The sequence below is a fragment of the Chaetura pelagica genome, unplaced genomic scaffold (assembly GCF_000747805.2).
Source record: "Chaetura pelagica isolate M959 unplaced genomic scaffold, ChaPel_1.0 scaffold141, whole genome shotgun sequence".
In the NCBI taxonomy this organism is placed as follows: Eukaryota; Metazoa; Chordata; class Aves; order Apodiformes; family Apodidae; genus Chaetura; species Chaetura pelagica.
The window spans coordinates 517,616-543,103 of record NW_009952059.1 but is presented as its reverse complement, the minus strand read 5'-3'; the positions used below and the strand labels follow the sequence as shown (position 1 = coordinate 543,103).

At 39.0% G+C, this 25,488-nt stretch overlaps 1 protein-coding gene across 1 annotated transcript in view; it reads right to left on the bottom strand.

Moving 5' to 3' along the window:
* The window catches only part of RELN (reelin), a 257,122-nt gene that overhangs the window by 101,536 nt on the left and 130,098 nt on the right, over positions 1 to 25,488 (bottom strand). The window contains exons 12-18 of the mRNA XM_010004142.1: positions 17,876 to 18,021; positions 13,657 to 13,808; positions 10,429 to 10,541; positions 8,643 to 8,851; positions 5,515 to 5,643; positions 4,274 to 4,383; positions 669 to 735 (exon numbers count right to left, since the gene is read on the bottom strand). Of these exons, the coding sequence (XP_010002444.1) occupies positions 669 to 735; positions 4,274 to 4,383; positions 5,515 to 5,643; positions 8,643 to 8,851; positions 10,429 to 10,541; positions 13,657 to 13,808; positions 17,876 to 18,021 (926 nt within the window). The remainder of the gene's footprint in view (positions 1 to 668; positions 736 to 4,273; positions 4,384 to 5,514; positions 5,644 to 8,642; positions 8,852 to 10,428; positions 10,542 to 13,656; positions 13,809 to 17,875; positions 18,022 to 25,488) is intronic.

The window sequence follows — 25,488 nt, the reverse complement described above, 5'->3', positions numbered from 1 at the left end:
TTATTCATATTTGAAGCAAAAATAATGCTGGCATAATTTACACTTGTTCATATGTCAAATCATTCATTTGCTTTCATATGTATCATGTCAGATGTGATGTGAAGAAACTGAGGAACAGAGCAGAACTCCTCATGGGTTATACTCTTATTAATACCTAAGAATAGTTGCACCAATATATTGAATGTGTTCAGTGAGTTTGAGTATTTTTACTTTTTAGACTGGAATACTTTTAATGAGCCAGACTTCCAGAAAAAGTAGAGTTCTGACCTTCTGTCTATGAGGTCTGTTAGCCTATGGGATATTTCAACTAGGGAAATGGTGATTCTTTCCCAAAATCTAATGTAGAAGTGATATAGTCCCAAATCACCTCTCAAACCAGTATAAAACATGCATCACTGACATTTCAGAGTGCCCTGTAGCACTTTTAGGGTGAAGAGGAAGTTAGACCGTCTCCCAAAATAAAATTATGGAAAAAATTAAATATTTTGCTGTTTAGAAAGATTGAGCTTCAGCTCTTCAGTGAGATTTATGCATTCTGGGGGCTATGTTAGTTTTATATCTAGTCAACTCAAAAAGCAAGGGCTGAAATGAAAATCACTTTAACTTTCAGATCATTAAGTGAACGATGTGATAGAAAGTTAATAAAAGTACTGAATTATAACTCTTACTTGCAGCCATTCCTAGTGCACTGTCCTCGCCCTGAGCAGAATTTGAGGCAAGATGGACCAATATAAACTGCAGAGAAACAAGATCAGTTAAATGAATGTTTATGGAATGTAATAAACAGAATATACAGTAAGTAAGTATATAAGTAAGAAAGTATATAGACCTGATCATACAGTTATTGTATTTGTTGTAATCCTACTATCAGGAAGAAGTCTACAAAAGGATAAAATGCATTTGACTGTATCATTCTAATGGAATTTTACTCTGTGTGAAGGATAGCTAGGGATAATTTATTATTTAATGGGTAATGTCTGTCTGTGGTTAGAGACATTAATGATGTATTCATTAATGAACCTGATTGTTCTAAGACTCTGAATGAGGTCAGATGATCTGCTATGCATTGACCATTTTCTTACTTTCCCTTTTCTTAATCTTATTTCAGAGATGTAATCCAATGTATATATTAGTACATTCATAGAATCATAGAATCTTTAAGGTTGGAAGGGACCTTAAAGATCATCAAGTTCCAACCCACCTGCCATGAGCAGGGAGCCCTACCACTAGATCAGGTTGCACAAAATCTCATCCCACATGGCCTTAAAAAACTCCAGGGATGGGGCATCAACAACCTCCCTGGGCAACCCATTCCTGTTCCTCACTACTCTTATAGTGAAGAATTTCTTCCTAATATCTAACCTAAATCTCCCCTCTCTCAGTTTAAAACCATTACCCCATGTTCTATCACAACCCTCTCTGATAAAAAGCCCCTCCCCAACTTTCCTGTAGCCCCTTCAATTACTGGAAGGTGCTTTAAGGTCTCCCTGGAGCCTTCTCTTCTCTAGGCTGAACAGCCCCAATTCTCTCAGCCTGTCTTCATAGCAGAGGTGCTCCATGTCTTTGCTCATCTTGGTGGCCCTTCTCTGGAACCTCTCTAACAGGTCTATATCTTTCTTGTGCTGAGGCCACCAGAGCTGTACACAGTGTTCCAGGTGGGGTGTCACCAGAGCAGAGTAGAGGGGCAGAGTCACCTCCCTGGCCCTGCTGGCCACACTTCTTTTGATGCAGCCCATAGCAGTCCTGTAGATTTTAAAAATATATCATTGCTTCTCACCAAAATCCACATGTCTAGACTTACTGGCATTAGAATCTGCCCTGATATGTCTTAGCAACTATTAAATATCATAAACTTTCACTGTTTCTTAGAAATGGAATAAAAATCCAAATCATACATGCTGAAAAATACTCTAGACTTTACTCTTTTCCTTCATCTTCCTCCAATGACTTTTAATCAACAGTGTTGATACTTTGTGAAAAATATGAAAGATGGAAAGATGAGCAAATCTCAATATAATCTATATCTCGTTGAATTACTGTAAAGAAAAGCACTAATCTGGGTATAGCCCAAATGCACTAATCTGTATGTAGCCCAAAGTAACAACCTGGGGGCAATGTTCTTTCAATACAATATTATAGATAGGCCTCAACCATGAATACTGTTATCTTCTCTGTTGAAGAATGCCTATGACTTAGGTTTACCCACTTGCACTGTGACTTCTGGAATGTCATCCAAATAGCCACCAATTTGAAATTATCTGTAACAAGCAGTGCTTATTCCCTCTCTTAGTTTTATGACGTTGCTCATCCTAGCAGTGTCAGTACTCCCTGACAGATGAGCTCTAAATCCCTGTTAGCTACTCCCTGTAACTAACTCCCCATCAGACTTCATGTGATTTCTAGATTTTCTCACTTTTCAGGGTGCAAAAATTCTGTTCTGTCTCTTTGATTTATTTGGTTCTTTGAGGTCTTTTTGAGGGGGTGGTAAAAGTAGAAGGGTTAAAGATGAAGTTATGTCATTCAAAATATAAAAAGCTTTATGAAAATTGGCGGTTTTCCAGCATTTCTAAAAGATGGCCAGCTTCCAGATTTCATTTAAAACTTAATTCACATAAGAAACAGTTGTGGAGCTAAAAGTCAGAGTGCTGAATCTTTCTCTCTTCAAGAATGTGAGTGGCTTGCCAATATTTGTAAGCTTTTCCCTGCAATACCGAAGCGCAAAGCTTCATTTTCACTGGTATCTAACAGAGGAGGCAAAACCTCGTAAACACATTCATCCTTAAGACTTAATTCCCATGTCACGGTTCTACACCTCAAACAAATTTCAGAGTAGGCACTTTTTAGGCAGATGGTTGCTAAAATTGCTATGGAGATGGTACAGAGTGGAGCATGCAGCATCCTTTGATGAAATTTTATTTGGTTGCACAAGCAAAGGTAGCACAGATACAATGAATTGTCCATTAATTTTCAAAATCTTGTTGTTTTGCTCTCTTGTAAAGAATTAATACCCTTGCACTGACTTTATCTTTCTCTTATTTCTGTGAACGTCTGTGAGCAAACCCAACGCTACCAGTCTGCATTTTGTTAGATAGCAACTCATCTTTGCAGATACTCCAGCACATCTTCTTATGTGTCTATACCTATTTTTCCTCTTCATTTTACTTTCTTTTTGATGTAAATAATAATTTCTAAAGATAAACATGAATACTCCATCCAGAATGTCAAGATGATGCTATTTTCCACTAATGTGATTAAGAGAACAATTTTCATTACTTTTTGAGAAAAACTTTAATTTGTGACAATAAAATACCAAGGCAGCTTCTAGAGTTCCCTTCCTAAAGCTTGTCAGTAACCTGCTTCAAGAATGTGGCAAAATGTTATCATTTTCCATTCCCAGGCTCTGTATCAAACTTACTAAAAAACGTATATCACTGTAAATCTTTAAATTACAAACTTCAAAAGTCTAACAGAACAAATTCTGGATGTAGTTTACATAGTCCCAAAACATCTAAGGCCAATGTGCAAAACTAAAACACCTTCTCACAGTTAGCCCTTTGAATCATACTTATTTCTGCATTTCCTGCCATGTATCTATTTTATCCCGTGTTTCTAAGTATTTTTTCTGTGTTTTAAAGTATTTCCTTTCAAGACTGGTCCCAATTATCCTATTTTAGTTTTGTAATCATATGAGTCAATATATGCTTCTCCCAGTTCTTAACATCTATGTAATGAACAGGTAGGTGAAGAGTAATTTCCTAAAAGAAGAACAGTTCCCTGAAACAGACGGTACTTTCCCCATGAAGATACTGTAATCAGTGTAAAAGTTTTGTCAGTGTATGGCAGCAGCATTGCTTTATGAAGGTCTTCTATGTTCAGAAGGAAAAATATGTCCCAGGTGCTGTAACTGTTGCTCAGGCTGGCACAGCTCATGTCCTCAGTAGTGCAGTGTTGTACCTATTTATGTAATCAGGAGTAAGCAGTCCGAGGAAATGTTATATTAAGCCCTTGCCACCAATGTATTTTCCTGGAAACCATACAATTAAAATAAAATTTAAAAATAAAATAAAATAGGTAATCTACCAGACTATTGTCTTTCCAAATGGATTATTCCCCTCTAACTTCAAAATGTGCCTGTTACCAGGAGCAGATACAAAGAAAAAGAATTTAACAAACTGAAACCCCTTTGGCCTCTGATTCTGGAAACTGCATTTATTTGGAGCAACATATAAAATTTTACTCTTCAGGCATCGTGATTGTGGGTAAGAATACTAACTGTTATCAATTGCCCACATATTTCCAAGGATTGGTCCTGTTTGTCTCCATCGAATCCTGGTGTCACTTGTTAATGCCGCATTGGGAAGGGGAATAGTTATCCGGTTCCACCTGAAATACATGTAACACAAATACTAACATCTTACACTGGTAATTGTTAAATGACTTTGTTTTGCAGATGTGTTTACTTACACTGGAAGCTGTGTGAGAATTTTTAATTCTAATATCTACTCAAATGAAGCAGTGAAGTTACTGCAGCTTTAGGAAATATAAATGAAAAGAAAAAAACCTGAACATGCTCCATCATATTTTCATACAGCATATTAATGTTAATTATCTCATTATAAAATCCAGCCATTTTTCCCCCTATATGAATGCATGAAGTCAGCAAAGTTTTTAACCTGCTTCACTAGAGCAGCTCCATCACAGCAAATATCCCTACATTGCATACTGAATTGCACCTTTCCTGAGCTCTGCTCGGGACACCCTTGTGGGTAAGAAGAAGGGCACAGATAATTTGACCTGCTGGGCCATCATTCACATCCACAGTGGCCCAGGGATCACCTGGGGTAATGGTTCCTGTGAAAATGGGACAGAAATGGGGGTCGGTGCTTCAACTACATTCTCTTCTCATGGCCAGACCTGCTACTCTGAGGTTTCTGTGGAAGGTGGGATAGAGATGGATACAGAGTCATGGGATGTGCACTATGAAACATGACGTCTCTGTTCATTTTATGGTCAGAACAGTATCAAAGAGGCTTAATAAATAAATAGAAGAGTTGATAGAAGAAAGTGACACTAATAGCTGCCTCCATCCACAGAAGTACAGAGGATGTGCTTCACTGTAACCTAATAATGGGATTCCAAGCGAGTAAAGGTGCCTGAGGATGTAAATATGGCTTTGACTGATGGTTCCTCTGACTAAGAAGAAACTTCTGTGGCTTTGACAACACATAACGTTGTTTGTTTTTTTTTAAATTACCAGCATGTTGTCCATGAGTTTTTTTTCTGTAATTTGTCTCTAGCATCAGAAAAATAATATTATACTACAGAAACAACCACATATACTTCAAATGTTATTACTGGGCAGCCAGGGAGATCAGAACACTCCTTCCTCGCTGTCCTCAGCTAGTCAAAAATGAAAGATGACATGGGGTTGCATTGCTTTGGTGCTTTCTTCTGTCACCTATAATTCACTTCTCTAATCTTGTATCTCAGTTAGCTTTGCAGAGAACATCTCACCCGCTGTAATTCTCAGAGGCATAGATGGTGCTGTGGGGGAGGTGAGGCCCAGCACAAATCTCAGGCAAACACTCGGTGTGGAGCAGGGACCAAGAGCGACCGTGGTTGGTTGAAAACTCCAAGCTGACACTGATAACACAGTGAAGGAAAGAAAGGAGAAAAACACTGTAAGGCTACCTGGCATATATATGAGTGTAGAAATACCAACAGTGAGACCCCACCAAATCTGCCATTTCTAATGACTGATGCTCAAATGCAAAATAATTTAAAGCAAACTTTGAATAACAAAAGCCTGAAAATACAAGTATGAAACAAATCTGTGTGAAAACCAAAAAGGTAGCTTGTAGACTGAGGGTTATCTGAACACCTAGTCCTTGTTTGGCCACCATGTAGCTAGCGTTTTTCTGCTGCTGCTGTTAAAAGAGCTGATGTTACTCTTATATTTAATCTAGAAATGGTTTCAACAGTAATGAGGAGAAAAATTGGATTCATTAGAGCTAGACAGCATCAGGTGAGCACAGGACACTGATAACTGCCAGCTGCTAACCATTACATCCTCCAAAGGTGGTAAGACCATGAGTTATTCATGCACTGGCTGGATTTTCCCTTCTGTTGCCAACAAATAATCACTTCATTGAACCCCTCAGACATTTGCCTCCTCCACCCACCATGCCTAAATGGAGATCAGAAGAGTGCTATGGAGCAGTGAAATCATCCAGCCCCTCTGAGGACTGCAGGGCCTGCAAAGGGCACCCTGCAGAGAGCCCCGTGGCAGGCAGAGCCCCTCAGGAGCTGTGGGAGCCCTGGCACTCTGAGCCACAGCTGTCTTCAGAGGCTTCTTCCCACCTCACAGGGGCTGGGGTGCTCAGTGGTGAATTGTTGAGAATTTTGTGCATAACTGTATGTGAAAACTCTAAATTTGCTTGTGTCAAGGCTGCTGTTCTCTGATTTCGTAGACTAGCAGTAAATTAAACCATCCATGTGCAGAGAGTGACCCATGAGAACTGGAAACTCTGGAGACCATCTTCTGAGTCTACAACAATGAGTTAATAAACCTGTACTCCTAAAAGTTCATTGACAAGTTCAGTTTCCAAAAAACTACTACTAGAATCTTTTTCTTCCATATTTAAAAAACACTGTTTACACCCTAGGAGTGTAAGGCAATCCTTAGATCTTTTATAATTCTGAGGACCTTGAAAAAGTAATATAGGAAGTGCTTGATTTATTAAGGTTTTAGTATTTTACTGCAATACTCCTATAATTTCCTCCATATAATTAGCTTGTAATATTCTTCTTTATTTTAAATAATGTCAAAGGAACATTAGAAAAGTCATAATTCATACCCTCAATACTAAATTATTGGATTATAACTTTTCCTTTTCATTATAATTTGCAGACAATATTACTTTATTTAAAGGTACCATCACTGTGGTGTTGTAAGCATGTATTAAAACAGTTTATTGAAGTTTTTACTAATTTATTTCTGATTTAACTGTACTGATACCTTGGAGGGTCATATTTACTGCATATATTCAGTGTGAGTCTCTCACATTTGCAGTTATGAAAGCATTATGAAAAATGCTGTAGCCCAGGAAATAGGGAATGCTGCTGTATTTGGGAAATACAAACAGGGATAATGGGGACCTAGTGCTTCCTTTGTTATGAAGAAGCTCACTTCCCCTTCAAAAATAGTTTACATGGAGGTAAAATATTAATCTTTCAAAATATATACTAATCCCAATCAGGTAACAGACTGAGACAAAGATTTTCTATAACATGTTTACAGGCCAGGAGTGTTTACAGGCAAAGTTTACACTTTCCATGTAGAAAAATGTCTTCCCTTCCAATCAAATGTAAGTGCAATGACTTTTTTTTTCCTGCCCCTTGAATTCTGCTGCCCTGCACAGCTGCTAGGACTGTCAGCACTAATGCAGTTCTTTCTAGTTGGAAGTAGGTGCCAAGGGACATGGACGTGGAACCACTTAGTCTCCTACTTGAGTCTGGAAAAATATAAAGTAACTTAATCCCCATAAAATGTCAGGATAAACCATCTCACACATACATAAGGAAATGGGTACAGTGGACAGTTTGGTTTTGGGTCCTCTGTTTGATGAAGGGCATTAATAAACTGGAGAGGTGGAGCAGAGGATGACCAAGAGTTCCATGGCCTTGAGCACTGAGCTAGCAGGGGAGCTGCTTGCTCACCCTGGTGAGGAGGAGTGAGCTATGGCAGCCTATGGTAGTGCAGAGGGCACTCACAGGGGAGGCAGAGACAAACTGTCCTCGGTACTGGCAGGCACAGTCAAAAGGGCAATGGCCAAAAAGATAATGGCTTCAGAGCTTTGGACTGGACATTAGGAAACACTTTCTCACTTAAGCAGGTCACCCAGAGAGGTAGCACAATGTCCATCCATGGAAGTTTTCAAGTCAGGGGTAGGCAAAGCAATGGCTGACCTGATGTATGCTGGTAAAAATCTCACCTGCAGCAGCAGGTTTCACTAGATGACCTGTGAAGGTCTCTTCCAACCAGCATATCCGATATTCTACAAAATATGGAGCAGCAAATAGCTCCCTTCTTTCACTTTTCCTCTCCCTTAACTCCATGGAAAAAAATAATGTAAAACATCCCCATGAAATGAAGCCAGCAAAGGACCTCAGCACTGAGGACTTCACACTGAAGATCATCAAGATGAGGGCCGTTTATGACCAGTCTTACAAGATTAGATATGCTTGTGGCATCAATATCTCTGGGAGGCAAGGTAGGCAAGTTTCTGCTGCTGCCTTTTATACTTTCCCTGCTACGCAGCAATAAGAACTAAAATTCACATCCATTAGGAACTGGAGCAAAAGTGTCTCTGAAATCATTAATGTATTTGAGAGTAATGGATTAACAAAAGCAAGTTTCGACCTGGAAAGTTATGTAATTCCTTATTGCATGTGAGATAGATAAATCTGGTTCTGTGGAGAACAGGAGAAACACTAGATTTGAGCATCCTATATTTCTCATTACTAATTGCCTTCATTCCTTCTGAGAAAATAAATAAATAAAACCAAATACTCATATAAATGCTATAAACCAAAATGTGCTAGAAAGCTGACAATCAAAAGAGAAACCTCTCCTGTTGTACCTGTTACCAGGTTGATAAGTTCCACAACCCAAATTGATGGAAAACTGGATCATGTGAGTCACCGTGGAAGGCAGCACTGGAAGGATGTGGAAATAATCCACAGTCCAGACATTCTTGTTGTGGCCTTGGTGACTCTTTTGCTTCAGGCAAAACTTGGTTGCTGGAGTCTGCAGGTCCGGACTAATGACAACAGAAACCAAAGATGGAACCTTTAAAAGAAATTAAATCAGGCTTAAATAATAATAATTTTAAAAGTATTAGAAAAAGGTCACAAGGTACTACTTAAAATAGAAAAGCAACTTCAAATGTGCTGAATCAAACACGTGCTTTTCTCTCTCTTCTTGCTTCATCGCTGTTAACCTTTTTTAGCCACCTTTTTTTCCACATTTTATGTTATGTGCATAGCTGTTAACACGTCAGATACCAGTGCTGCTTATCTGCTTAGTGGCATCAGTTTCTTTTTTGTAAAAATGGTGTACCTTCTGTATTCTGCAAAATACTAGTTTATTTGGTCAGTGCTTCATTGACAATGGAAGATGCTACTTGTCCTGCAGCCTTTCAGCTCACAGAAGCACAAGCAGGATAAAGGCTTGTCTGGTGTGAATGTGTGAGAATGGAGTAACAGTGTGAGTTCACAGGCCTATGTAGGGAGGATGTTATGTTGTGGAAATAAATGAAAGCAGTGCTTTACAAAGCTTAGCCTTTGTCCTAAAGCGATGTAATTAGACCTTTATTATGTCAAAAGAGGATGTCAGCTTTAAAACTGCTTGTTTAAAAAAAACACTCCACAATGAATTCAGTGTAATTTCAGATCCTATCTCTCCCTGGGTTCCCTGATTAATTTTTTATTATTTTACAATTACAGTTTCCTTAGTTTAAAAAAGAAGTTTTACCCTGTCTTTCACACAGAAGTGGGCAAGGAGGGAAGCCACGCACAATGAAACAATGCAAGTGACTCAACCAAACTCAGGCCAAACTCTACTGTAAACATTTGCTTTCAGAATGCCAGAGTTACAGTGAAAACACACATAGACCTGTGCTTGAAATCAGATGCATCTTTACCGCCAAATTTCCTACACTCTGCATAAACATATTGCATTTCCATCACCAGAGCATCCATGTGTGTGTTTTATGTATGAATTTTTGTTCTCTTTTTCACAGCAGCACACTAAAGCCACCCACAAGGATGGGCTACTCAGGGTAGGTTTTCTTGGTTTAAATGTTTCCTTCCCCTAAACAGGAAGGAACCTGAGGTCCTTATTGTCCTGCCTGAGGGTGGTGGACATGGCTGGGAGGAGGCTGCACCATCAGCAGAGGACAAGCTGCCCATGCAGAAGCAACCACGTTCCATGGCTGAGTTCTGCCCACATCACTGCAGACCCTCTAACAGGACACACAACTGGATTTAGAATGGAAATGAAAAGAGTAAATAATGAAATATCCTGCACCCAGCTCAGGAAAGATCCAGGCATTTCCCAGACACTGATCTCACCATAACTGACCCTCTCAGGACATAGTTCCTGAGTATCAAACTGTGTCTAGCAGGAGCTTAACTGGAGACAGGAGGAATTATTTGTGGGGAGGTGTTATCGCCAAAGTTTTAAGCTGAAAATTTTGCCTGTGTCACGGAGGCATCCCATCACTGTGAGATCTGCACAGGACTTATGTGCTTGGGAAGATCATGTGTGACTGCCCCTGTGGAGTGCAACACAGGACATTGTCATGGCAGCTTAAAAATAGATTGATCTATCCATTCCATCCACCTACTTTGTTTGAGATAATTTACCTTGTAAGCAGCATAGGTCAGGGTATCAAGAGGTATGTGTTCTCTCTTGCCTTCAATCTTGGCATAAAGTATGACATCATTTTGATGGGATTCTCCAGAATCACAGGCTCCCCCTGTACAGCACACATGTGAGGGAGAAAAAAAATTAATTGGGGCCCTTGCTTTTAGAAAGTGGAATCATATTACACAGCCATAATTACAAAAGTAATTACAACCAGATGCTGTTAAACTAAGGATATGGAAAAAAATAAAACACCAGCCCTAAGGACAAAATACCTAAGAACTATTTGATCAGATACACAGTACTAGAGATCAAGGGGGTTGACAATGAGGAAAACCTCAAGTAACTCTCTTAATCAGCTTATCAAAACAATTTTAATAGAAAATGCTGTGCCCAAAGCAGTACTTCTATCTGTATGTCTTAAGTCCTATTTACATAGAAATGCTCTGCTTTTTGAGTTCTCACCAGAAAACTGTTATTCAGTACTCACACTTCGTGCAGCCTCACACATTGTATGTGAGGAGCTCTTAAATATTTCTCAGCTGAGAGGCTGGCAGCTGAGAATTCACTCTCAGTGGGAAATGAGAAGACTACTGTGTAACTTTTTAGTTGCGCTGCTTCTTGTACTGTCTACACCATATCTTAAAAGGGATAGATGGAATCTATTGTATCACAGAAGATCTGTGTGACTTGGTTTCCTCATTGGAATGGGGCAGCATTTGAAATACCTTTGTAATGGCAGAACCCAAAATACTTATTAACCTTCTCCAAAAGAGCAGATTTGTTGGCACATCTGAGCATTAAGCTCTGCATTATAGTTATGAAGGGGACACTATCACCTTAGTTTGGGGTTCTGGAAAAAAGTCTTCAAAACAAAGTATCTGTAATTGAAACAGGAAACATAATTTCCCTGTATACTTGGGTATTGCAGGTATTTTAAAAACAAACAAAAAACCCAGAAAAAATCAGGACTAGGAAGCTTCTTTGAAAGCTATAAAGTAGAAACATTGCATATATTAAACACTTTCTCTACTATTTTCACTACAAATGGTCAGTTCCTGGAAGGGAGTAGGCAAAGCATTCCAGAGAGCCAGGTAAGATGTGCATCTTTGATGTGTACTCTACTGTAATAAGGAACACCCATGTGTCCTTTCAAATCCTCTGCTTGCTTGAATATTAAACTAATTATTTATTTAACTTACAAGTATGTGCAGAATACATTTTTGAAGTGATATCCCATTATTCCCTGTGCCTGCATGTGCTGACAATTCTCCCCTAAGTTCAGAAGGTTGAGCAAATTTATTTCCTGTTTCTCTTGCAGGTGTTGTAATGCTTGGAAGAAGCATCCTCTTTTTCCTGTTCTTTATTGGTAACTTGTGTAACACAGAGGAGATGTGCAACAATTTAGGACAACAACATGAGGTCTTCCACTCATTAAATACAGGCTGTTTTTTCTGGTTGGTTCAGAAGGTTGCTTGTGGAGGTCACAAGTTTAGTCTCTGCTTCCTCCTTTATTATTCTATTATTCTCTACTTTTAAGCAAACCCCCTCACCTCCTCTGAACCTGGTGTTGAGAGAATAACCTCATGCAATTTCCTTTATGTGCAAAATAAAAGCTCTGGAAAAAAACTGTGAGGTACTGAATGAGAACCATGTTCTCAGGGATTTTGAACCACTGCAACACAGAACTAGCGTAGTTGCACTGACAACAGTGGGGAGGGAAAGTGGCAGGACAGGTTTGTTCTTTGCTGCTGTCTTAGCTCTGGTGAATCAGTGAGGTTGTACTTTGTCCCAGCAGGGAAGGTTCACAGATGATGCTGACACCACAACAGTGCTTTTCACTAGGGATGCCACATGTAGGCTGTGCTCCAAGCCTGTAGCACATTATAGCACATGGTGAGTCTCGCCCTGGGCCAATACATTAGGAAAGGAATATGTTTGAGCAGAAACTATTCTGTGGGCTCAGACAAGCATGACTGTTCCACCTCTGTGCTACTCCTATCTGATCCTTGGGTGCAACTCTTTTCACTCTGATGGATTAACACCAGGGTTCACATGATTGTGACTGCAGAAGTGTATGACAGGTACATGTAAAATCCACTGTAGTGTGGTAAGGAGGACAAAGATATGACCATTTAATCTCATGTAATCATATAGAATTGTAGAATGGTTTGGGTTGGAAGGGACCTTAAAGATCATCTAGTTCCAACTCTTGCAGTGGGCAGGGACATATTCCACTAAGACCAGGTTGCTCAAAGACCCATCTGACTATAAGAAGCCACCCAAAATATGAAGTAACAGGCATTGAATGAAATTAGAAGGTAAAAGTTAAGGTACTTAATCACATTTAGAATTTTTAAACTATGGAGTGGCTACAGGTTCACAGCAGTGGTGGGCACACCATGCAGGTTCAATTGATAAAAACTAGTACCAAGGATCATTTTTGACATTCTAGAGGGACCTGCCTGACCTACCTGTTGCTCCAGCAGGCTGTGCCTCTCCCACAGATCCTGGGTTATAGCTCAGTTCTGCGCTGATTTCTCAGAGACTTGGACACCTCAAGCAGCAAAACCAACCTGTGCTTGTGTAATGAATCTTGCCTGAGGACTGAACAAGATTTAACTCACACCTGTGTGTGCACCAGGTGCTTAAGCTTCCTTCATATAAAGAGAGATCCAACCAAGGCAGTCAGTGGAGTCTAGGGAGCTGCTCAGCTGCTCTAGCACAGATATCTCATGGTGAACTGAATGGTGTTTCTGGCAACAGTACTGACCACATTTCCTCTAACCATAAAGGAAGCTGAGATACTGACTTTACAGACACACCTTTATGTAACTTCTGTATTAAACTGTTTTAACCTGGAGCTAAATGTTTATATCAGCCAAAAAAACGGCTGAATAAATCTATAGAAGAAATTCGCACCAAGGGCTACTAAACCCCAACTCCCCTGTCTAGATCAGAAAGGTTTTTATTTGCAGGTCAGTGACATCTGGGAGAGTATTTTTTGAGGGCTGTTTATGTGCCCACCATGGTTTTACATCTGTGCTGGCATCCAGAAAGGTGAACTCTTGGTCTGACTGATAGTGGTCTGTCATATATCCTCCTATGCATCACACACAAATTGGAGCTATCCTCTTTGGGGAGTATTTAAAATAGTTCTGTCCACACTGTGCAGTTTAGATTTCACATGCTTCACATGTTGTGTTACATTAGGAATATATACTCACCCATACTGAAATAAAATCTCAAGTTCCCATAACCTGTAGCATCCATGTATGGAGTGCATATTTTTCTTTCTCCATCTCTCAGAAATACCACAGCTGAGCCAGATTCCAGTGTCCCACATTCAGTACCAATGATGGCTCCAAATATGTCCCACCTGGAGAGGTCAACAGTGGGTCAGGAATGTGCAGAGGCAGGTTACTGATAAACTAACACAAAATATGTTCCAGGAGTTAATTTGCACATACAAAAGCAGCTGCTCTTATAGAGGACAATAAAATGCAGTGTTCCAAGTGTTATTCCTACATTATGTACATATTCATTACTAGTTTTTAAACTCAGCTGACTCAGATAAAGCAAAGTAAATACAAATATTTAAAATAAATCAGCAGAAAAGCATGGGTTACTAAAAAAATAAAAATAAAAATGAGGCATTTCATGAATGTTCTTACCAACTATTTAGTGTTGAGTTGTTCCATCATCTTCATTATTGTTCTGGCATTAAAATGTTTAAAATATAATTGCATTTTGTTTAATCTAAGTTTTATAGTTGGTGAAACTGGAAAAGCCACATGTCCACCATATCTGGTACACAGATTGGATACACAGGTAATAGCTGAAAATGCTCTCTTTTCATCTTTTTGAGCATTTAGGGTAACAGGTTTTAACTAACACATGAACAGAGTATGAAAAAAGGCTGCGGTGTTTTTAATATGTGATGATGCAATCTTAGATCTTCTGTGCAACATTTCCTCTTATTTTTATTCAGTGATAATTAAAACATCTGTTGCAGAGTTTTCAAATAAATATTTTTTTATTTAAAATATGTTTTCCTCAGGAAAGTGTTGGCTTTGTCAAAACTCAATTAAAATATTTTGAAATATTAGAAACTGTTGAAAATTCATACATTATTTTGGTCTGATTCATTATCATTAATGTTGAAGTTTTAATTAATTCATAATAAAATATTTTTTAAATATAGGTCTGATAAAGCAAGGAAATAATCTAGAAACACTAAATCCTGATAATCCTGTTGTTTAACTAGCCAGTACAATTCAGGATGGATGAAAAAACACTCAAGTCCAGAAGGGAAGGCAGAGCCTTTCCCTGTCCATTTACAGCAGGAACAACCTCTGGCAGTGATGTGCCCACACGACAAGTCAAAAAACTGTCCTTTCAATAACTTAACAGCCCATTTATCAGTTTAACCCTTCAAATTATTTAAAAATGTCTTTCAGGGCTCTTCGTAAAATCTGCCAATTTCCCTGTTGACCTAAGCTGTGACAGACCAACAATGTTCTTGTTTGGAAATTGCTTTAAAACGGCCAGTCATTTCCACAAGCTTAGCATCACTTAAAAGCTTTTTGATTTAAATATAAATATGTTAATGGAAGCCTGGTCTAACCTAACCCTCATTCTGAGGGAAGCATTTTAGTCATGCAGACTTTTAAAAGGTAATATACAATATAATCAAAATACAATTTTGAAAATGGGTCATTTGGGCTGAAGGGAAGTACTGAATTAAAGAGTTGCACCTACTTTAACTTACATGACAAAATCTCACAATGCTCCATTGATCTTTTGTATGCTCTATTTAGCTCAATTAAAACATTCTCTGTAGTGACCCACAAAACAACTCGCAGTCATGAATGATGCACATCATGGGTGTTCCCACACATCCTCTCCTTTTAGGCAGCATTAGAAACGAGAACCAGAAAGTTCTACAATGTTAAAAAAATTGGCACTTTGATAAAAATACACCAGTGTATTTTCTGTAAGGATAAATGGAGAAGGAACCTGAGTGATGGCATGACAGAGATGTAGACATTCTTGATTGAATGTAGTATTTGGATTCATTTATCCCTCACATGTCTCTTGAAATTCTTCTTTACAAAACAGATGATAGAATGATATATAGATATTAGATCTACTGGACACAAAGGTTCAAAGTGGCAATCTGTCTTCTAGAGAGGCCAGAGCAGCCTAGTGAGAACATCTGTTCACTTTTAGAATTGGGCTCTAATTTGTGCAATTAAAGAAAAGCAAGATGACAGTGGGAAGACGTGAGGTTCTAACAACAGCAACCACAATCCATGCAGCCCATTGCTTTAGGTGGGACACGCAAAAGATACCAATAAACTGCTTATTAAAACATTATAAGCTCCTCTGCCCTCACTGTTGAGCTCTTCCAGATCTCTCACCTCTGAGAGCATTTTATGCAGAGAAGGTGGTGGTGACCCCTACACATGAGCTTCCTTTTGCTCTTCCTTCTGAGGGATGCTTTTCCTTGCCTTTGAGCCAAGGCTCCAGTTAATGCTACAAAGGGGAGCCTGAGAACATCCTTCACAGGCATAAAGTGTTTCTGTGACTATTTGAATACAGTAAAACAGTCTTTCAAATATTGTTCAAATAATATTTAAAAAATATTTATGAAAGAAGGAACTAAGGAATTTCATCTATTTGCAGTTGTGCACAATTTCCAAAGCAAAGCCCCACAGAAATGTTGCACAGAGGGACAGTGGAGGTAACAATTTTATACCATGGGGGTGTAGTCCATAACATCACTTGAGTTCAGTGCATGTTCACAGCTGAATGCAATTTAAACTTCCATTCTTACAGCACAATTGAAAGAGGGACATTTCCAATGTAGAATAAAAATTGAAATTAAAAAAAAGCTTTAGTCTTTGCATTAAAAAAAAATAAAAAATAAGAAAAATGAGGCCTTGGGCTGGCTGCTTAGTACCTCAGACAAAACAGTTACTCCCTGCAAGGGCAGGCTGCTGCACCACCAAGATTTTACATGCAGGGTGGCAAGTCAAGACCTGGCTTCTGGGACTGCAGACAGGATGAGAGCAAAATGCATGTGCTGGCTGGGAGCAGGGGCATCAGCAGGCTGCAGCTGAGCACTGCCGGAGGGCGAAATTGTAATGCTCCTAATTCAGAAGAAATGACACATTTATCATCCATCCAGGGTATGGTATAAGCATTTTATTCCATATTTCTACTCCGTACAGCATTTACTACTGAAATTGATTCTAAAAAGGAGGTGTCCTGATGAGAAAAGCTGACGATGAGGGGTCTGGCTTGATTTGGCTCAACTAAACACCACACACAGGGCACACAGGGCAAATGTCCCCATATAAAACTCCCATCCTTTTAATAAGAATGAAAAGAGACTAAGAGAACATCTCAAACACATCCCACATGGTCACCTAAGACACAACACAAACATATTCATTTTCTTTCCTTTGTCTGGAACAGCACCTGCTGTGCCATGGGTTGATTGTTCACTCTGGGACACAGTGCACAGTTAATATTTTTTCTGTGAGCCACAAATAAACCACAGGACACATTAGCATGTATTTCTTAAAATGTACTCTTTACCTTCAGCACAGCATAGGCAGCATTTGAATCAGCTGCTAATGATCTGGAGCACTTTGTAGGTTAACATCAACATTCAATAGAGACCCATAAATTAACAGTGTATGTTTCTCATTGCCCCGGGGTTACAGCAACTAATGAAATTATTTATGTTTTTAAATAAAAAGAATCAAGACCATATTGTTGGTTATTTTCTTTTTGTCAGATATATACACTGAGGTATATAACACTATTCATTTTTTTTCTTTAAAGCTCACTAATGTTTTGGTAAGAGCAGTAATTTTGCTCTCCTAGGAGGTTACTTTACTTTCTGTGCCCTTGAAACAGTCCCTGCTGGATCTGGCTTTACAGGTGCTGTTTGAATCCAAATGTATTTGAAGTTAAACCAGCAAATTACCAGCCAAATCCTCAGCTATGGCAGGGCAGGCACAGCCATGTTCTTGGTGCTGGAAGGTGGGAGCAGGCTGCTGCTTCAGCTGTCCTGCCTCCACCTCCTCCTCCTCTGGCACCCGCAGGCTTCTGCACAAGCAGGAGCTCTCTCATTGCAAAGGGTGGGTCACAGCAGGGATCCACAGGGGGATGAATTTCTCAATGAATTTGATTTCATATGGATATGAGTTTGTGACAAAATGAAAAAACAGATCAACATCATGTATTTCTTCAGAGTGACTATATCATTCACAAACATGATTTGTCAGGAAAACCTTTGGTGACAGGATGGTCTGGAGACAGACTGTTCCTCCTGGCCTTTCTGAATTTGTTCCTTCCTAAAATCCACAGTCACCTGTTATTTACTGTAGAGCTATTTATTCTCATGGCCCTACAGAGCTGAGGGGGACTCACCCATTAGGCTGGCTCTCAAACTCTTCTGCCCACTGCTCCTGGGTATCCTCCATGGAAAGGTCCACATCCCGGGTTGTGGCAAAATTGAACTCGCTGCCTTCTGTCCCGTGGAAGTAGATGGAGTTTCCATCAGACTGGCAACTATGCTATGGACAGAAGGAGCACATGAGAGGTGGTTACATTGGGTTTGTAAGGTGTCCTGCTTCACACAGTGTCAGAGCTCAGAGTGAGCTCTGCGTTATCCACTGGCTCAGTGACAACTGAAACTAAACAAAAATTTAAAAAAGAACAGTAATGTTTTCTCTTTCTTGGCCCACTCCAATGATGGTTGTGTCCTAACCTTGTACCTTTCTCCTTACAAACATACTGCAGATCATCGTAAAATATAGAAAAGAGCTGTACCATCTACTTGGGTGGTTATTTTAAAGTAGTATGTCTGGCACACACACAACTGTGTGTACAAATAACTTCAGAAGTCTGTCAAATATCGCTGGGGGTATTTTGTTGGCACAAGGGTTTTTTTGCTGTAGAATACAGATCTCCATGACTGAATGTTTGTGTGTAAAATTGCTATGCGTTATTATACAGTAAACTTTGGGCCTGAACAGAACAAATGAAGAGGCTACATTTGCCATATTTAATTTGAATATCATAAAAAGATAGCTCTAGAGGCAACCAGCTCTTGTGATACAGCAGACTTGGAGTGCTGAGGCTGCCTGAAAACCCAAAGCATCTGCTTGTCCTGTTGCATTTTTGTAGATACCATATCAGCAGCATCAAATGAAGCCACACATCTGCCCCAAGGTGCCCTGACTGCCATGACTTCCCAGAAGTATCAACCTGGAAGAAGCTGTGAGGAGCACATCAAGGTTACAGTACAGATTTTCTTATTTCCCCAATCCTATATTTGTGTGTCTGATCAAATGCTAAAATTCTGTAAAATCTGTGTGGAAGAAACAGATCATGGAAGCTTCTAAAGAAGGTCTACCTGTCCTTAGTGCAAACTGAGAACTTGCTATTTTATTGAATTGTTTGCATTTACGCAAATACTGATAAAATTAAAAATAAGTTAAAACTTTTTTTTTTTTAATCTTGGTCGCTTTAAAAGGAAAAGCTAAAATAATAAATTATTAATTACAAGAATTCTGCATCCTTACGACAGCTGAACACCTGAAAAACAGGTACAATAATGCCAAATTGCATTGACCTTTTCAGTATCATCCATGCAGTGCCCTCCTCTCTCTGAACCCCTTCACAACATGCCAAGGGAAAGGGTGACGTTCACCCGTCTGCATTTAAAAAGGTCAAGGTAGTGTCACATTAAGAGAATAATTAAATTTTTAACAAAGAGAAAGATGTGGCAATAAATGAAAAGTGTCCAATACATCTTTGTCTATGGGATTTTACAAAATATAAATTAACGCATTTTGTCATATTCTGTAACTCTTACTTAGTTTATCAATGCCAACAAAGGACATGATTGAAATGGCTTCGTTGATGATTTTCAAGTATGTTTGTCTTTAACTTAGCAATTAATTTATACTTAGGAATTTAATTTGTGACTACATTTTTAGAGGTGCCTACACATGGTTAAAAAAGATTTGAGTACTTGAAACCTGTTTTTTGCATAGAGACTTTCTGGTCTATAGTTGACTGACTACAGCTCTATGTTTGTTATCACTGGCTAAATATAATTTAAAGAAATAAACATACTATAAAAATGTAAAGGCTGTTTCAACGGCAAAAATAAATAAATTCCTGTTAAAGTATCTTTCTTGCAAAGAAAGGTCAAAGCAATAGAATGATTCTGAAGTGTTGATAATTTATCACAGAAATTAAATAGATTTTGTCACAAGTCTCCTTACTCTGTTAATGCACCATATGTACAGTGCACCATATATGTAGCTGCTGCAATTGAAAAGATGGGAAAATTTACACAGAAAATATTTTATAACCAACAGAAATTAATCAGTTTTATATTTTACTTCTCTTTGAAAAGCACTGTTTGTAATATGTAGTTATTTATAATTGAGGAATAGCTTTTGTTCACTGACTTTATCCTTCATGCTCACAGGTATTGCTAACACCAGAATTTTAAAGAGTAATTTGTTTATTTTGCTTATTGCTTTTCAGAATATTCTTCATTTGCTGAACAGAAATGAAGTATCCCTTACCTGTCAATCAATCTGCCACAAAACTCCTATTATCTGCAAGTAGTCAAGTAAATACAATAAAATAAATACCCAGACTAAAGCTTAGTTCTAATTTACACATAACCCTTCATGTCTTAGAAAAAAAAATAGACAAACAGATCCTACTGAGATAGTTATTACAATTGCATAAAAGCTTTGGAAAATCCTTTGGAAACTTTACTTATTTCTCAGGTGTTAAGTTATATGTAAGTATATACTTGATAGCGGGCCATGTAATTACTAATTTTTTGCCTGATGAAAGCCACCTGTTAAAATAAACACAAACCAGATAGAACTCCATTATAATTTACTGTTTGTATGTCCTTCTGGTGTCTAACAGAATATTTACTGAAGTACGTCTGATGGAGTTTCCATTTAGGTCGTCAAGATAAATAAATGGGCAGTTTGGCAAAAGGGTGAATACATAATTGTTTATGCAGTGGTGTATGATCAGCCCTTTCTGGAAGCTCAAAAGGACATGGAAGCATAATTTATTTAATTAGTTCCATAAAACTATCTCTGTGCTTTTATACACAGCTAGACAGTATCTGTGAATATGCATTTTATGCAAATTTTATGTGTTAATGACCCACACAACGTGTGGCTCAAATCAACCTCTGTTCACGTTAGCTCTGAATCTCATTTGAAACAGCTAAGCAGAAGAAAAGTTCAGGCTGGGGTTTAACTCCTTTTATTCTACATACCTAGGAAACCAGTAAGAAAAGCTCACTACCTTTTGAAAGAGTAAGAAAGTTGCTCAAAACACATCTGTGGTTTTTAAAGACGTTCTGAGAGAGGGCCAGCATTTTCTGGTACATTTTTGCTTCAGTGCTACCATCTAGGATTCTGGACATGGGAGAAGCAGGTGAGGATCAGCCCCACCTGCCTCAGCCATGCTGCCCCAGAAAGGACCAAGGCTCCTCTGCTCATGACCTCATCCTCTCCTACCTGCCACATTTCCCTCACCTGTTTATTCCTCACCCTCCAATTCACACTAAGCTTCAATATTTTTCTTTCCATTTTCCAAGCAATCTGTATTTTTCACTGCTGTTACTGGTTTTTTTTGGGGTTTTTTTTTTGGGGGGGGTTGGTTTTTGGGGGGTTTTTTTTGGTGGCTTTTTTTTGTTTGGTTTTATTTTTTACATTTCATGGGCTGCTCAGGGGTGAATAACATCAAAGAACACTCAGCCAAATTTTCTGGGAGCAAAAGAAGCTCCACAGGAGATGATTCCTCACTGGCATCACCCCCAACTGCCTTGTCAGCCTTTCTCAACATCCAGGAGGCTGCTGACTGTGTTGGATTATTTTGTGGTTTTGTACTAGGGCTTGAATGGATTAGAGACTGAATTGAAACCATCAGACTCATTTTCTCTTGGGTTCAACCCAGGATTTGAATCCAAGCTTTTAGAAACGAAGAACTGAAGTACAATTTACATACTGTGCTGCCTCTTTCCCAAATTAAAGGCTTTATACTTGCAGTGCAGGTAGTCTTCCAGTACTTCAGGACTGAATTTTACAGGTTTTTTTAATCATTCTAAAGTGTTAAAAGATGTGTAATGAACATGTACTCTGTTTTGAAACTAACTGGATTAAGTTCCCCCAGAAGTGGACATACTGCAGATCTCCCTATGTATTTAAGATTAAAGTTTCTTCTCTGTTTCATCGGTTTTTAAATTTAAATGATTTATAAGATAAGAACAAATTAGCTCACTGTGCAAATTTTGGAACTAAAGAGGCTAAATGAGAGCAACTTGTAGGGTACTTCTTGTTACCATGGAAGCATCAGTCGTAGGTCCAGAAATAAAGCAGAGTTTTATTGTGCATTTAAAAGGAGATTAAAAGCATATGAAACATTTAGTGTGTCCTTGCACAAATTAGAACACTGAACAGTTAACTAATTTGTGAGGAAAAATTAATTTAGAGAATAAATCCTTTGACAAATCTGAGAACCTTAATTAAACAGAGTTTTCTCCCAAGTCACCCACATCATAGAACGTAGGACACTTGCAGGAACTTGAATGGAGCCACTTCACGACAGCAGCTACTTCCCATTGTTTGCAACTGGAGTGGGACTATCAGCCTGCCATAAGTAAACTCTTGTACTCCTAAATAAACATCTCCTGCCTCTTGCCAAATGAAAAGAAGCCAAGTTCTGTTCAGGGACTGTGATCACCACAAGAGGGAAAAAAAAACCTGTTTAATTTAATCTGGCACTACCAATGCTATTATTCACTAGCTGCAATTGTAAAGCCATTGCTTTGCATGAATAGGGCAAAATGAAAACTGGCTGGATGCATTCCCGTATCTCAGCATCCTTTGATTTGCTTTCAACCTAGTCTGCTTTCTGAATTTTTTGTGTTTCTGAAGTTTGTCTACTGGACAATTAGGGTATCACTGCTTTTTCCCTATTTCAAGGCCTAGCATGGCTCAGCCTCACCTGCCTCCACCACCTTCCACACACACCACCTCATGTGTCACTTCCTTGATGGGTGATACTTGCTACTATGTCTGCTAGTGAGATGACCAAACTTGCATGCCCTTGCCCATTCTGCCCACCACATTTGGCAAATGTCCCACAAGATTATGTCCTTCAAACGCTACCCTGGTGCTTTCCTCCACAAGCCTTGATTGTGCTGCAGAATGCACAGCTTAACAGGATGAGCACTATCCCCTCTTGCAGCACTTCCTTCTACTCCCGTATCTCCCTGGCTCCAGCTTTCTCCTCTTTTATAAATGGATGGCAATTTCTGGGGACACAGGCTTTTTCATTTGTGTCTGAAGAAGCAACAGTGGTTCATTCCTTGCTCAGGGCTCTTTGATATTACAGTGGTACCACAACTACAAAAAAATACAGTTTCATGCTAAAATCACTGTTATCTATGAATATTTCTAATCTATGAGTATTTCTAACCTATGAGTACAGTTCTTAGCTGAGTTGTCTGTGAGAACCAGCAAGTCTTACTAATTCAAGTGAGCTTTCTGTTGTACATTATGAAGACATTAGCTAATAATTTAAAGACACAGACTATGGAAGAGAGCGGTGTATGGTTCCAAAATCAAACTTCTGCCAAAAGTCTCTTACCCTCTTTATCCTACTTTATACTTCTTACATATTTCCTCTTCTACCTACAGCTTTCACCTTTTTTTGGTAGGGACTTTTAGGAAAACCTCTTTTTTGTCTGAGATGCAGAAGGGTTCCAGTTGGGACTACTCAAGACCATTGGCCAGCAAAAGCAAAGAAATTAAATTAGGTGAAGCAGATACTTTCCAACTGTATCTTTTCATAAATAAATAGTGACCAACTTTCTAAAGCACCTAGATGGCTTAAGAGCTGCAAATAAGATCTGGGATCCTGAATCTTGTAGCATGCCAGGATGTTCTCCATATTTTTAAAGATTTGCATGAAAGCACCACATAAGGAGACATTTGACCTGTTGTCTGGGAGGGATCTCTGGAGGCCTCCTGTTCACCCTTGACATGTGAAGTAGCACAAGTGTCAACCAAATCAGCCTACAGCACAGTTGCAACTAATAACACAGCCCTGAAGATTTTTAGAAGCTCAAAAGACAAAGATTGGAAATGCAGACAGAAGCACTGCAGTTCATCCAAACCAGCTTCTGTCCCAGTTGTTCCAATCAAACTTGTGAATCAATAAATACCTCCTGGCTTCATAGGATAGGATTTCTTTACTTGGAGAGCAGAACAGAGGGAAACTAAATTATACAACTATGCCATTTGGTGAAGCATCAACAGGAAACACTAGTGTGAAATTCTTCAGAGTAACAGTTTTTGGCTGAGGTGTTGCATATTTTCTTCCTGGAGCTCGAAGAGAACACTCAACATGGAAATGCTGTTCGCCTCTGTGTCTTTGAAGTACCCACAGTCATCTTTACTATCATTTAATTGGGTTTTTATCAGAGACAAACACTGATGCCCCTCTTCCTGTTACCTCTCCTGGGCCTAATGGCCCTGGTGATTCTTCTAGACAGCTGTAGCCTCACCATTTATTTTTTGGCGACATTTCTTGCATTGGAATGAATGTGTTGGGCATTTGGGCAGTGCCAGCTTGCAAAGGGCTGATGGCAGATGGAAAGAAATCTGCCCAGTGTGCCTTCACCTCTACATGAGCAGAGGGCCATCAATTTCCCCCATTATGGAGTTGTCACGCAGCCCACCCAGCTGGAGGAGCATCTCTGATAGCCAGGCTGGCTGGTGTATGCTATTCAAATACTAAACACACTTGAAAAGGAAACAAAAATATAATTTGTCAGCAAATTGAAAATTCATGGCTTTGACCACAGCCAATTTTTTAATGACTGTAATATTTTAAGTGATTATTTTTGCCACTTCAGATTGCTCCTTAGAGAGGAGAGGGTTTTTTAAAAAATTAAAATCTAGGCAATGCAAACAGATGAGATATGAGAAGCAGAGGAACAAGAAAAAAAGATGAAGAAAATGAATTAAAGCAGCATTGACAATGGAGTAACAAATGAGATATTGTGTCTTTCTGGGAATGAGTCACGCAGGTTTTAAACATGTTTAGATTTTGACATGATACCAGGTACAAGGATAGATTCAGTCTTAATGCAATTGTACTCTGTATGCAAAGTCTTAGCCTGCAAAGGTATGGTGAGAGAATTTAGGAAAAGTTCTAATCTAAATTCTGTGGATTTGACTGTTAACACTTCTGGCCTCAAGTCCCTTTTTTAACGAAAGGAAAAAGCAAAATGTGATTAGAATACTCTCCCATGAGATAAACAGGGCTTTAATCTTTCCCACATGCTACATTTTTACATCATTTAGTGTAGGTTACAGGACGAAAGCCTTGGCTGCACACGCAGGCCAGGTGCACTGAAGGTTATAGTGCAATTTCCCTTCCTAAAACAATGGGATGAAACTTGTCCTGTGACGTAGTAACAGTTTAGAAAGTGTGTTTTCACTCATTGATTCCTATTACAAACTGTTATTCAAAGGCTGGTACTCAAAACACTTTGCTTGTTTATGAGTGATTCATATAATTTGCATCGTCCTTAATTTTCTAGGACATTTCATGATATTTGTACAACGTCGGTCACGGTGATGACCAATTTCCTTAATGAGTCATTTAACTGGCATGAATTGAACTATTCCTCTGTGTTATTGGAAACTACTGATGTTTCTAGCACTCTGCAGTGAGCATGATTAAACCTCATCTGTTCTTCTGAACGTAATGATGTCTATTTACACCACTGTAAAATTAGAGTGAGAAAGAATCAACTCAAGTAGCTTCTATTCTTTGGCATCTAACGGGTCAATTCATGTAGTTTTTATTAATGTGCATCTCACAGTGACCCACAGAGACCAAATTCATTCCTTCTAGGAGGCAGGAAAGACCCCCGGTGCTCTGATGCCAGCTCAGAGCTAACGTTGGCTCCCTGCCAC